This window comes from Trachymyrmex septentrionalis, unplaced genomic scaffold (genome assembly GCF_001594115.1).
Source record: "Trachymyrmex septentrionalis isolate Tsep2-gDNA-1 unplaced genomic scaffold, Tsep1.0 scaffold14, whole genome shotgun sequence".
Classification (NCBI taxonomy): Eukaryota; Metazoa; Arthropoda; class Insecta; order Hymenoptera; family Formicidae; genus Trachymyrmex; species Trachymyrmex septentrionalis.
In genome coordinates this window covers 82,790-97,346 of record NW_017304543.1, presented here as the reverse complement: position 1 = coordinate 97,346, position 14,557 = coordinate 82,790, and the positions used below count along the sequence as shown (strand labels likewise).

Below are 14,557 nucleotides of genomic sequence, written 5' to 3'. Positions count from 1 at the left end.
TGGCATGAAACGTGTAATAAGTGAAATTGCATGACCTATGCAAGCTGATACATATTAGGACGCGAGATCGCTTATCAGCTATTAGCCAGTTGCTAACTGGCTACAATGTAGAATTCATTAAGAAACACGCATCTCGTCCAAGTTAAATTTAGTCCTTACAGACCTAGAATAGGCAACACAGTTCTTTCCATATTTTACGACAACTCGTATTCACAGTTAAACGGCAACTTTCAGTGTCTGTTTCAGTTATTTGAAATTTATTGTTTGTACTTATCGTTTCAACGAAAAAACTGTGTTCAATGTTTACTACATGTAAAATTGAAAAAACAATTTAAACTTATTCATAAAGTATTAATCATAGCGTTATTTAACATAATTACATATTTATTACTATTTATAGAAATTAATCAATTTAGATTGATAGTGAATAGTTAAAATGTTAGGTAATGTGAAAAATTTGAAGCAAGCAGTTATGCCTATTATATGGCTCAATTGTATATTTTGCATGGGAATATTCGAAATACCCATAAATCGCCCACGATATTTTCTGAGTATTTTCTACGTCATCTCGATAATGACTGGATATTTCTTTATATTTTACAAAGGAATTCATATCTTCCAGCAAGCATTTGCTTTTGAGTTTATAATATTTCATTTTGTCTTGGGAGTCCATGTTTTAGTTGCCGTTTTAGCTATAATTCTGTTTTGGTGGAAATCAGAAGTACGTATAACAAATGTAAATTTAATATAAAATTAGTATGGTATACAAAAATTATGGAAAGATTACTAATGGAGTTACAGATACATCGTTTAGCTAATTTCAAAATATGTTAATAAAGAATTTTTTTTGTTACATCCTTTTTGTAAATATAAGACAACGTTAAGTAATACATTTAAGCGCATAGATTTTTTCTCTTAACATCATGACGTTTTATGTTTTCAAATAATTATTATTAAACAAATTTACTAATCTATTAATAAATCTCGACATTTAAAGAATGTGAACAACATAATTAAGAGCAATGGTATAGCAGACCATACTTTAAATACACTGGGCATAAAAATAGAATATGAGAAAACCTCCCGTAACATTTTAAATTTTGTGGCTATCTGGTCTGTGTGCACAATAACAGTAAACATCTTGTACATAATATGGCTTTATCATGATACTGGATGCTGGATTGCTCTTTATAGTTGCATATGCATCTGTTTTCCAGTTATGATAAATTCTGTAGTAGAGCTTACTTTCGCTTCGCTTATCAGGCAAGTAATATATTTCTTTAAAAATTACTAACACATCTTGTAAAAATTGATTTTTCTTATTGATTTCCAATTTCCATATTTATTGATCATAATAACGTTTTTTTAAATTGTTTGCAATGAAAAATAAATATAATAACACTACTCTTTTTATATATTTGAGTACTGATTAAAATTGCAATGCGGCAGATGTATTCAAACCAGATTTCAAAAGACAAATATTCTAATCAACGATGTAATGCTCTGTGCAAATAAATCACATGCCTTAAAGATTCGTAATAAACATGAAAATACATCTATTACATTTATAATGGTAAATTATAAAATCCATAAAGACAAAATAATACATCTCATTCGGACGCTAAGGTAAGATCAATGATAATTCTCGTTTCTATTAATTTTGATCAGTTTGCTCTATGATAATTAAAAAAACATCTTAAAAAATCTAATAAAAATGATTAATATACTTTAACAATTATTTGTTTCTTACGTATTTCTTTATGATGTCTATTAAATTAATAACAAATGTATAAATATTTCTACTAAAAATTAAGCCTATTTTATACATCTTTTTTCTTTGTTTTAATTTCTCACATAAAACGCACACACAATACGTGTAGCTTATGTAAATTATTTAAATAACTTAGTATTTAAAAATTCGAAGTTTATTAATTAAATAATCATTAATTAATTGATATTTTTTGTTAAAGACATTTACATCTAGAAATTACAAAAACAGGACGACAAGTAAATAATATTTATTGTCTGCAACTTTTACTCGAATTAGCGGTTCATTTCACAATAGTGACATCGAGTATTTATTGTTTATATCTTACATATTCTGGCCAATTACGCATGGTCAATAATGAAAAAATTATTGCCTTGGCAATATGGGCGTCCATATATTCAATTAAAATTATATTAGTAAATGGACTTTGCACAAGTGTATCATCCGAGGTATAAAAAACTATTTTTAAAAATAACATATACAATATATGCATTATTTTGAATTAAATTAAACATATTATATTTAAGAATATTACATAAATTATTTTTTATATACATATTAATTCTATATACTCAGTGTATCTCTTAAATACTTATATGTATATATATGAGCATAATAATTCTCTATGAAAATATGTATATAAATATATAAATATGTAAATATGTATAACGCTTATATCGTACTGTCCGATTTATTTATGACTTTACATTAAATTCGCATCGTGCATTAATATTTATTTCAGGCATATAAAACCGGTGAAATTATACAATCCTTTGAAGCGTCTATTATCGATGATGATATGAGAGAAGAGGTAAGTCTGTTCATGTAATATTGATAATTATATATAAATTATAAATTATATATATAAATTATATATATAAATAATAGTAAATAATTATATATATAAATTATAAATTAAATTAGAGTTTTTTTAATAACGTAAAATATTATTAATATTTATATACAAAATTAATTCATTTCAGATATAAATCACAGATTTGTATAATTGTAAATAAAGTTTAATATACTACATAACATAATTTAGATAATTACGTGGTGTGGACAAAAAAGTTATGCACTGAATTTTTTCTGCTAACATAATAACACTGCAGATTTCTACGACGATGGTATAGCGTGTTCTAGGAAGTCTAACGAATATATTCAGTATAATATTATCATTGATGATTGCACATGTAATTTTTTTGTATCAATAATTGTTGAAAATAGTTTTTTTAGCACCGTCAAATGAAATGTGATTTTTAACAAAAACAGTACATATTATTTGGAATTATTTGGAATGGATTTTGATTGGAATTATTCAATTATTTTCTAGTTTTTTAAGTGTTTTGTAAGTAAAATAGAATAATTCTAATTGGAATTTATTTTGATTTATTCCATGATTAGATGATATCCTGAGAGGTTTTTTTGTGAAACTCAGAAAGAATGAACCAGAAATTTATGAAATGCTACAAATAGTCTGAATATAAATTTCTAGCCAATTCTTTTCAAGTTTTACAAGAAATTTGATTTTCCTTATTGTCAAAATATCATGCCCCATTCCGCGATGGTGCAAAAAATTATTTCTACAATTATTAACACAAAAAGCTACAATCGTTGATCAAAATTGCACTAAATGTATTCGTTAGATTTTACTTACTACTACACGCCACCATAGAAACCTATAGTATTGCTAAAAAATTCAGTACACGAACTTTTCTTCTATATGACGTATATAAATATACGATATTTAGGTATATAATAAGAATGCAAAAATGTGTTTACAGATTCATCAATTTACACAACAAATAATGCTTAGGTCATTAAACTTTACCGCTTTTGGTTTCTTTTCAATTAATAATTCTCTTACTGGCAAGGTATGTAATTTACTATTTATTTAATTTAATCAATTTAATAAGATTCTGTTATTTATTTATTTTGAGTAATAATGTTTTTAGTATATAATAATTATATATAACCAAATTAAAGTAAAAAAAGCTACATTATGTAATTATGAGATTAAAGAATGAAAAAGATAAGAAATCATATAGAAAGATAAGAAAGCATATATTTTTTCAGTTTTTTGCCACGGTCACAACGTATGTGGTTATTTTAATACAAATAAACTTCGTACCTGTAATACAATCCGTACGATAAAATAATATGTAAGATGAAACTGGATGAGACTTCAAATATGTTAGATAAACAATTTTTTATTAATAGTATTTCAAAAAACAGAAGTTTATGAAGAAGTTAATAAGAGCTTACATAAAGTATTATATTTTATAAATGTCATGTATTTAATTTAAAATTAAATTTTTCTCAAACATATTCAAATGTCTATAATAAATTAATTTAAAATGTTTAACATTGTTGTTTTTTAACATTGTAAATTGATTAGTAAAATTTTATTAATTTTATTTTTCTTATAATTTTACTCTACTCTTTTTTCTCTTGCAATGCTGAAAATTCTAATAAATCAAATTGCAATGATTCAAAAAGGTAAGTAGAGTAGTATAATAATCAATTAATAAATATAATTTTTTTTCTAAGTAATATATTTTTCATATCTAGTAAGAGAGGAAGAGCTGTAGTCTAAGTGTGATGTATGTATTGAACCAACCAGTTTTCTTTTTTTCTCAAAAAATTTCTTTCTTTTAAATTTTTGAAAATTCCACCATGAATGTTTTATGTAACAATGCAAATTTGTAATATATTTAATGTAAGAAAATTAAATATTTCTTTATAATATACAAAATAAATATTATATAATGATATAAAATCCTTTTTATTGTTCATGTACAATTTTAGATGTTATAGTAAAATAATAAAATTTATTTGCATTTGCAATATTTAATGTCAAAAATTTATTGATTTATAAGGTTTCTGTTTTTCAATATCTAAATGATGATTCAATATCTAAATGCATTTTATTTCATAAAGTAAAAAAAAATTTATGAATTGTTTAAATTTGTAAAGTATTTTAAAAATTATTGTAAATTTCTTAATTTCTTAAAATTTATAGTTAATGTAACTTTTTAATATTTATTCTTACTAAATATTTAACTTGTATTCTTTTTCAACAACTAAAAGTACATAATAAGAATCATCATTCAGATGTTCGAAAACCAAAATCTTGTAATACAGTATAATTTACAATACTACAATATTTAAAAAACAATGTATTGATTATCGATCAGTTCAACTAATTGAGGCAGTTCAATTAAACAGTTATTGCTCTTGTGAATAATTATTCGTGAATAGTTATTTGGTCTTGAAAGATTGCATTTTATAAAAAATGTAGTTTTACAATTATTCGATAATCAATCTATTTGCACGTAGACCAATTTAGTGTTACTTTTCGTATTATCACATTTTTTAATTTACACTCTTACTGTATGCATATACAATCAATAGAAGTTCCATGAGTATAACTCAACAAGTAATATCTATATTTATACTTCACTTAATTAAAAACTAGGTCAAAAGATGTATAATCATTTTATTAGAAATATGTTACAATAAATTGTCGAGACAGAGATGAGCCTACAGATTGCAATTATTTCTTATCGCTATATCAAACGTCCTTTTTAGTAAAGAGAAAAGGCAAGCTATGCCTAACCAAACAAGTAATCGAAAGTATTATACAATACATATTACTGGTATAAAACATGCGTGTAATAAATGAAATTGCATGACTTACAAAGGCTGGTGATGATATCACATTAACATGCGAGATTATTTATCAGCTATTAGTTGTTCGCTGATGAGAGAATTCATTAAGGTTAACACGCATTAGTACCCTGTTCAAGTTAAATTTAGTTTTTAAAAACATTTAACAGATGCAACACGTTTTTTTTCCGCATTTTACGATAATTCGGTCATACTCGTAATTAAACAACTTTCAGTGTACATTTCAGTTATTCGATATTTATTGTTTATATGATTTATCGTTTCAATGAAGATACCGCAGTAAAACTATATAAAAGTTAAAAAAGAACGTAAGCTTATTTACAAAATGTTAATTATAGCATTATTTAATATCAATATATATTTGTTAATAATTATACAAATTGATTTAGATTGATAGTGAACGGTTTAAAATAATGTCAAGTGTGAGAAATTTGAAACAGGCAGTTATGCCTATTATATGGCTCAACTGTATATTTTGCATGGGAATATTCGAAATACCGATAAATCGTCCACGATATTTTTTTAGTATTTTCTACGTCATCTCAATAATGATTGGTTACTTTATTATACTTTACAAAGGAATTGATATCTTCCAGCAAGCGTTTGATTATGAGTTTATGATATTTCATTATGTCTTGGGGATCAACATCTTAGTTGCCATCTTGGCTATAATTCTGTTTTGGTGGAAGTCAGAGGTATGTAAGTTTCATGTAAAAGCGGCGATGAGAGATATGAACAAATTGCATTAACAAATTATAGAAATATCGATATTTAATTAATATAAGAATATATAATAAAAGTCTTCCTCTTTTATATTCTTTTATGAATTATAGAAATATTAAGTTTACGCGCATTTATATTTTTCTTTGACATAACATCTTATGTTTACACGCATATATATTTTTTTCTTTGATCATAATGTCTTCTGTTTACGTAGTAACAATAAGTATTGTCGAACAAATTGACAATTCTATTAACAAATTTTAATTTTTTAAGAATATAAATATCATAATTAAAAGGAGTAATATAGTGGACAATACTTTAGAAGCATTGGGTATAAAAAGAGAGTATCAAAAAAATTTTCGCAATATTCTGTTCCTTATGGCTCTCTGGCTAACAGGCATGATAATAATATGCATCTTGCATATAATGTGGACGTATATCAATGTTGGATATTGGTTTGCCTTTTATAGTTGCATATGTTTTATTTTTCCGATTATGATAAATTCTGTAATAGACCTCACGTTCGCCTCATTTATCAGGCAAGTAATATGTTTCTCAAAGAATACTCAAACGTATTATGAGAAGTTTATGTGAAGTATTAAAACTATTAAAATTGTTTTAATTTCTAAGACATTTAGTTCGATTGTAGTTATTATGAGATATTTCTTTTTAAATTGTTTGGACAAGTGTAACACGCTTCTATTTACGTACTTACGCACTGATTAAAATTACAATAGATGCGTCCAAACCAAATTTCAGCAGACAAATACTCTAATCAATAATATAGTGTTCTGTATAAATGAATCAAATACTTTCAAGATTCATAATCAGCATGAAAATACGTCTATTGCATTTGTCATGGTAAATTATAAAAATCACAAAGAAAATATAATGCATCTCATGCAGACTTTAAGGTAAGATCAATAATTATTCTTGCTCCTATATATTATGAAGTTTCCATTAGTATATAATAACAATTATATAAATAAATCTTGTAATAATGATTAAATATATAATACTTTAAAACATAGTTGCATTTTATCGCATAATATTTATTGATAACATTTATTAAATTAAAAAATATAATACATATAAGACGTGCCAAAGCAAAACATTATAATTTTTAATTTTTTAATTTTTCGGGAGAAAGAAAAACTTATTTTCTTGAAAACTGTTAGCTTAAAATTCTAAAAGAATTATCGCAATAACTAAAAATGAAAGTATTTTTTGCAAAAAATTTTAATTAAGTAATTTTAATTTTAAAAAATTATATTAAAAGTTGTTAAAATTTCAATGTAAGTCAAAGTAAAAATAATATTTCAAAGTAAAAATACAAGTCAAATTATTGTAAGTCTAAATAAAAATGCTAATCACATTATGGATTTACAATATGTTTCGATTTTCACTATCCATTTTTCACCACTTATAGCAGCACATTTTACGCCAAACTATACGTGATAGGACAGAGTATTTTAAAGTTATAATCTATTTATGAGCTAAAACACATCTTCATGATTTTTGCACTTACAATGTTTTAGTGTGAAACATAATAATTTTTGCAACAGTTTTTACAGTTTAAGAACTACTTTGTACATTCTAACACAAACTATAGAAATCAAATTGCTGGATCTTAATGCTTATATAATTCTTGTGTGAATATATATACATGTGAATATATATACATGTGAATATAATATACGTATGTAGAAACGCGCGCTGAAATGATTTTTCGGTGTTGAAAATTCCACTAAACTACCGCAGTAATATCACACATACGTAATATAATAATAACTTCACATAAGAATCATACAAGCATTAAGATTCAGCTAGATCGTTTTTAAGGCTTTGATTTCTATAGTTTGTGTTATTATATATACGGTCCTATAATATATTATATTGTTTATACATTCTCCCTTACATACCCACACCCGTACGCATGCACGCACACACGTATGCATGCGCGACGCATGCACGAATATTCAAAAAGATTTTAATATTATATTTAATAAATAATCACTAATTAATATTTTTCTGTTAAAGACATTTACATTTGGAAATTACAAGAATAGGAAGACAAATTAATTCTGATTATTGTGTGCAATTTCTATTCGAATTGACAGTCCATTTTACAGTAGTAACATCGAATGCTTATTATTTATATTGTGTTTTTTCTGGTCATATAACGGCCAATAATGAAAAGATTATTGCCATGGCAATATGGGGAAGCATTTATTTACTTAAAATTATATTAATAAATTGGCTTTGCACGAGTGCGTCAACCGAGGTAAAAAAAATATTTTTTGCGATAAAATTAAGGTGCACAATTACAAATAAGTTTACAAATTTACAAATAAGTTACAAATAAGTTTAGAATGTAGTTATTCATAGTTAAATATATATCAAGTTTGTGCGAGAGAGAGAGAGAGAGAGAGAGAGAGAGAGAGAGAGAGAGAGAATATTACAGAATTTATTTTTTATATATAAATTGTATACTCAGAGTATCTTTTAAATACACATAAATATATATAAATAATATTTTAATTCTTTGTAAATATATAACACGCATCGCACACATAGTATTTAATTTATTTCTCTAACTATTAAATCATATTAAATCATATTAAATTCACATTGTATACACAAATATTCATTTCAGGCATGTAAAACAAGTGAAATTCTACAATCCTTTGAAGGATCTATTATCGATAATGATATGAGAGAAGAGGTAAGTCTGTTTATGTATTATTAATAATTAAGATGGAATCACAAAATATTCGATTTCTTGAATGATACAGTCATGCCTGCTTTGATGTATACTAGAATTCGTTCATGCATTGAGCGCCACATGCTGCATATACATAATTTTTATATTTATTATGGATTACTTCATATAGTTTATTTTCTTGCATGCATCAATAAAAAAAAAATTACTAACTTTGTAGTTATTTGTCAAATGTCAGACTGTATGGATCAAAGCAAGCATAGCAGCATTGCTTGTGTGCATGTATGCATGAATGCTTATTATTCAAGAAATTGAGCATCATGTAATCCCATCTTTATATAAATCAAATTAGATCTTTTCCTTTATAACATAAAACATTATTAATCTTTATATACAGAAACTAATTTATTTCATATATAAATTGCAAATTTGTATAAAATTAATATTTACATTCATAACTTGGGTAATATATAATTATAATAATTAGGCATATAATAATAAGAATGCAAAAATGTGTTTGCAGATTCATCAATTTACACAACAAATAATGCTTAATTCATTAAACTTTTCTGCTTGTGGTTTCTTTTCAATTGATAATTCACTTACTGGCAAGGTATGCTATTTATATATTTGTTTAACTTAATCAATTAAATGAAATAATATTTATTATTTATTCCTAATAATAATATTTTTAATATAATTGTATATAAAAAATTAGAATATGATATTACATTATTTAATGTAATTATATGACATTTGAAAATAAAAAAAAAGAAAAAAATCATCGATATTTTTTTTAGTTTTGTACCACGGTCACGACATATGTTGTTATACTAATACAAATGAATACAACCGTAATATAATCTGCGCAACAAAGTGATACGTAAAATAAAAAATTTGAACACGTTAGATAAATCTTCCATTAAAATACTACTATTTCAAGGAGTAAAAGTTTACGAAATAGTTTATAAGTGCTTTAAAAAAAAGTACTATTCTTTATAAATGTTATGTGTATTAATGTTCAGGTTGAATAAAAATTTTTCAAACATATTAAAATGTATACATTAAATTTATTAAAAATATTTTATGATTATATAAATAACTTGATTAATAAAATTGATTAAAATTTTATTAATTTTATTTTGTCTATAATTTTGTCTATAATTTTGCTTTCTCTTTACCGTAGTAAAACTTTTAAAAAATCAAATGACAATAATTTAAAAAAGGTAAATTGTATAATAATAAATTAGCTAATAATAACTTTCTTTTTCAAATAATATAAATTATTAATACAATAAGAAATTTACTTTTTACGAATATAATTTAAAGGTCATCGGAGAGAAAATTTGTTTATTAAATACATATATGTGTATATATATTGTATAGATGTATATAAACATTTACATTATACATATGACATATGTGAATAACAATATATAGTTTAAAAATGATTGTAATAAACATTCTTTGTAATGATTGTAATAATAATCATTCTTTTTAGAAATATTGATTCTCATCCTAATTATGTACATACATACATTATATATACATATATATTTATGTACATATGATATTGTTTAATGGTTTAACGACATTGTAATGAGTTGATCTAATCAAATAATCGTGATGAATATTCTTTTATATATTACATGACTCTCAACTTGGCATTCATGTAATAGTTAGTTCTTGCAACAGTTACGATCATGGTTGATACTATACAAAAAGCTTTTAGACCTCTGTCCTTTATTGCTTTTCTCCTTGGTTCCGGAAATCTTAGATATCCTCTCAATTATTGGAAATTTCGCTTAAGTGTTTTTTATGTAACAATTGTGTGGAGTCTCTATAAATATGCGTTTGATGTTATGATGTATGCTTTTACGCCAAAACATATATTTAATAACCACTTGTCTTATTACTCAACACAAATAAATATTTTTGTGACGCTAATATCTGTAACCATCACCGTTCTCAAACACCAGGTATATCTTTTCTTTATAAATGTTACATCATTGTTCTAACATCTAATCTAAAGCGAAACAGATAATACACAATAATATTACATTGCTATTTTGGAATTACTTTTATTATAGTCAAATTTAATTAAAAATTAATTAATTAAGCAAATCTATTTTTACATTCACGTAGAATAAATTCTTATGTTCCTTCAAAAAATTTTTATTTAAAAATATTAATTTTTTAAGAACTTTTACAAAATTAAACAATTTTATATTCAATTTATTTTGCGTTATATAATATAAAAGTTTTTTTAAGGTTTTTATCAAAGTTATTGTTTTATTACCATTTGTTTTATTACTGTTATGTGTTATACATATGTATATATTCCTTTACGTATACATATATGTTTTTTGCATATTTTTCTAAAAATGATACAATTTATATATTTTCTTGTCTTCAGAAAATCCACATATGTATAAAAAAACTTAGTCTCGTGGATGATACATTAGAAAAACTTGGAACACCCAAGGAATATCACACAATTCAAAACTTGATAAAATTGACGTTAATTATATATTTTATAGTGATTCTTATATTATTTATTACCGATTCTATTTGGAATATAGAAAAGCATAACAATATAAAAGCCATGTTTATTGGTTTCATTATGGGATATCCTATTTATGTTAGCACTATTGGAAATATAATATTTGCATTTGTTGTAAGGTTTGTAAACTGTATTTGATAAAAACTTTACTTGATAAAAACTATTATAATTGAAGCTGCGTAAAAATAAACGTTAATACTTTTGAGGCTTCCATAGGTACTTTACAGAAGCTATGCGTTTCGCTGGTTAACTTTCCGTATACAGATCCATTATTAAAATTCATGAACGTTGCAGTTCATTTCATCAGATATCATACTATTCTTCGCCCTGATCTGGACATGGAAATAAACCTCTAAATGCATAGCTTCTGACTAAACTATTATTCGTATGGGACTAAATCTGACCAATTAAAATCTACAAAAATTGTTATAAATTAAATATTTAAATTGAAAGTTAAAATATTATATTAAATGTGTATATATGTATCTTGAATATAGTATCGCTGCGCTTGTTTTAGCGCCGAGACACTACCGTGTCTCCCGAAATTTATTAAATTGTTTTATGTTGATGCCATATATAGGTTCAATTATTTGCTGTTAAAATAAAATTTTCCAATTGATATATAAATTCGTAAATTTATGATTATTATTTATTATATAAATTTATAAAATTCTAATTTAAGTAAAAGAAAAGAATTCGATAAATATTTTATTTAACTATTGCGTATGTAAATATAATATTTAAAGATATCTTTTTAAATATTTTTTAAAAACAAAAAATCACAGATGTATCGGTACCAGATTGGATAAAATAAATGCCTATATTGAACAACTGTCAGAGACAGAAGAGTGTGGGCTGAGATGCAAGTGGAAAAAGTCTCTCGTTATTCGCCATTATGTCTGTAATTCAGAGAATCGCAAGCGTGTAATATGGACCATAATGTAAATTAATCACTAAAGTGACACAATAATAATTAAGAAAGTGACATATTTCGTGAAAAGAGAAAATTATTATATTAACTACACGTATAAGTATATTATCATTTATCTGTCTAATAAATGATAATTTCGCATTTATTTATAATAATCTATTAAATTTCTAATTATAATTTACATGATGTACGAATAAATATTAATTAGATAATACATTACATTCTATATATTTTTGCAGTAACAATTAAAATAAAATTTACTATTATTTGTGCAACGCTGTCTAATCTGAGTAAATAAGAACTTTATGATTAATTACACTAATATAAATTAGTATCTACTTATTTAAATTATTATTTAATTTTTCTTAATTTTCATATACTTTAGAATTAGAAATCAAAACACAATAGTCGCTGATTTATTCCAAATTAGAATTTTGACAAATTCTTCACGCGCACATAAAATACATAAAGTATAAAGTAATAACAAATCTGATAAATATAAATTTATAATAAGATATATTTATTTATTAATATAATGTCGTTTTAGGCATCTTCATTTGGAACTCTGTCGAATAGCTCGTGACATAAACGATTTATTCGGGACACAATTAACATTGCAGATGATATCTTGTTTCTTTATTTTAGTCACAACATTTTTTGCCCAATACCATATGATACTGTGCTTAACATATATATATGAGAACAATTCAGCTAAACTAAAACTTATTCTTACTAACGACATATGGTGCATGGTATTTTTAACAAAATTCATATCACTGAATTATATTTGCGAAAATGTTAGTGCCAAGGTAAGCTAATTTTTGCATACTACATTATAAAGGGAAAATATCCTTATAAGTAGAAGTTATAATATAATTTCTCTCTCTTTCTCTCTCTCCCCCTTTCCTCTCTCTCTTTCTCTTCCTTTAAGATGACATCAAAACTTCTTTAGCAAATATAAATAATAATTGGTATATATAAAAAGAATAAATACTATAAAGATGAACATTTTCTTAGATATTAGAATAAAAGATTAAATAATCTCACTTCTTCATAAAAAAATTACAAGTTTAATCATATAGATGTTTATATTCTATATTACTATTGAAAGTCATACAATTATTATAAATGTCAAAATTATAAATAATATAATTAACTTTATATTATTTCAGGTGCAAAAAACTAAAGTCTTGACACATAAATTAACAAATCTCATACGGTTTACGGAATCACGTAAAGAGGTAAAATAAATTTTTTAATATTTTCTTAATTGTAAATAATTTTCAAATAGCTTCATATAAGTATGTAACTTTAGGCAAGAATTATATTATATTATAGATTTATCAGTTTCTTTTGCAAATATCATTTCGGCCATTGGAATTTGGCATAAAGGGCATATTTCACTTTGGCCACAAATTCATTAATAAGGTTAGTCTTTAATATTATTTATATTAAACTAATAATATATTTAACTAATTGGAAAGAGAATGATTTTGCTGAAATATCTAAAAATCGAGGTCGATACAGAATAGTTAAAAAAAATAGTTTTAAATTTAAATATTAACAGTTTTAATTATTTAATTTATAAATTTAATGAATTAATTAATAAATAATAAATAAAATGCTTTTGAGAGAGTTACTGCTGATTGAAGAACGTAGAGAAATAATAATATAATTAAACCTTAGTTTATATAATAATGACATTTATCCCTCGAAACGTTTCAATCTGGATAAATAATTTTGTTGACCATCAAAATAATTATGTGAGGAAAAAATTCTATTATTCTAGCCATCAGCTTTAGCATTCTACATAATTATTCTGACAATGCAATAAAATTATTTTTAGATTAGTACCTGATTAAATTTTCAGATACTTTGCAAAACTGTTCTTTCCATGTAATAATAATCTATAGTTAAAATAAATAAATAAATAAATTAAAGTGACGATATTTATTATATAATTGGTTTTTTTTCTTCTAGTTCTTTATATGGGTTCTTACCGTTATTATTTTTGTATTGCAAATGGATACTTCTCCTATGACTCAAATATCAAAAACTGAAGGAATTAATGAAACATGTTTTGAAAGAGATGTTGTTATATAGAAAAGAAATATACAGTTATAATATATATCTTCTATAATATATATTACTTTTACAATT

At 24.2% G+C, this 14,557-nt stretch overlaps 3 protein-coding genes across 3 annotated transcripts; all 3 read left to right on the top strand.

The window, feature by feature from the left end:
• The first annotated feature begins 1,570 nt into the window (after positions 1-1,570).
• On the top strand, positions 1,571-3,922 carry LOC108745506 (putative gustatory receptor 28b). The gene is made up of 5 exons (XM_018481680.1): positions 1,571-1,626; positions 1,971-2,217; positions 2,511-2,579; positions 3,553-3,642; positions 3,845-3,922. The coding sequence occupies exons 1-5, from the start codon at positions 1,571-1,573 to the stop codon at positions 3,920-3,922; spliced, it is 540 nt and encodes a 179-aa protein (XP_018337182.1).
• Positions 3,923-7,039: 3,117 nt separating this feature from the next.
• LOC108745498 (putative gustatory receptor 28b) lies at positions 7,040-13,072 on the top strand. The gene is made up of 5 exons (XM_018481675.1): positions 7,040-7,095; positions 8,222-8,465; positions 8,838-8,906; positions 9,427-9,516; positions 13,043-13,072. Exons 1-5 carry the CDS (start codon positions 7,040-7,042, stop codon positions 13,070-13,072), a joined length of 489 nt encoding a protein of 162 aa, XP_018337177.1.
• A 74-nt stretch (positions 13,073-13,146) lies between these two features.
• On the top strand, positions 13,147-14,500 carry LOC108745499. Its single transcript, XM_018481676.1, has 4 exons — positions 13,147-13,206; positions 13,570-13,638; positions 13,736-13,825; positions 14,378-14,500. The coding sequence occupies exons 1-4, from the start codon at positions 13,147-13,149 to the stop codon at positions 14,498-14,500; spliced, it is 342 nt and encodes a 113-aa protein (XP_018337178.1).
• The last annotated feature ends 57 nt before the right edge of the window (positions 14,501-14,557 follow it).

What these genes read in the sequence shown, in the direction of transcription:
- LOC108745506 (XM_018481680.1), top strand. Translation starts at nt 1,571, where the DNA reads ATGGTAAATTATAAAATCCATAAAGACAAAATAATACATCTCATTCGG. An exon ending in CATCTCATTCGGACGCTAAG is followed by an intron (nt 1,627 to 1,970) that starts GTAAGATCAATG and finishes TTTTTGTTAAAG; the next exon opens with ACATTTACATCTAGAAATTA. An exon ending in GCACAAGTGTATCATCCGAG is followed by an intron (nt 2,218 to 2,510) that starts GTATAAAAAACT and finishes TATTTATTTCAG; the next exon opens with GCATATAAAACCGGTGAAAT.
- LOC108745498 (XM_018481675.1), top strand. Translation starts at nt 7,040, where the DNA reads ATGGTAAATTATAAAAATCACAAAGAAAATATAATGCATCTCATGCAG. An exon ending in CATCTCATGCAGACTTTAAG is followed by an intron (nt 7,096 to 8,221) that starts GTAAGATCAATA and finishes TTTCTGTTAAAG; the next exon opens with ACATTTACATTTGGAAATTA. An exon ending in GCACGAGTGCGTCAACCGAG is followed by an intron (nt 8,466 to 8,837) that starts GTAAAAAAAATA and finishes TATTCATTTCAG; the next exon opens with GCATGTAAAACAAGTGAAAT.
- LOC108745499 (XM_018481676.1), top strand. Translation starts at nt 13,147, where the DNA reads ATGGTATTTTTAACAAAATTCATATCACTGAATTATATTTGCGAAAAT. An exon ending in GCGAAAATGTTAGTGCCAAG is followed by an intron (nt 13,207 to 13,569) that starts GTAAGCTAATTT and finishes ATATTATTTCAG; the next exon opens with GTGCAAAAAACTAAAGTCTT. An exon ending in TTACGGAATCACGTAAAGAG is followed by an intron (nt 13,639 to 13,735) that starts GTAAAATAAATT and finishes ATTATATTATAG; the next exon opens with ATTTATCAGTTTCTTTTGCA.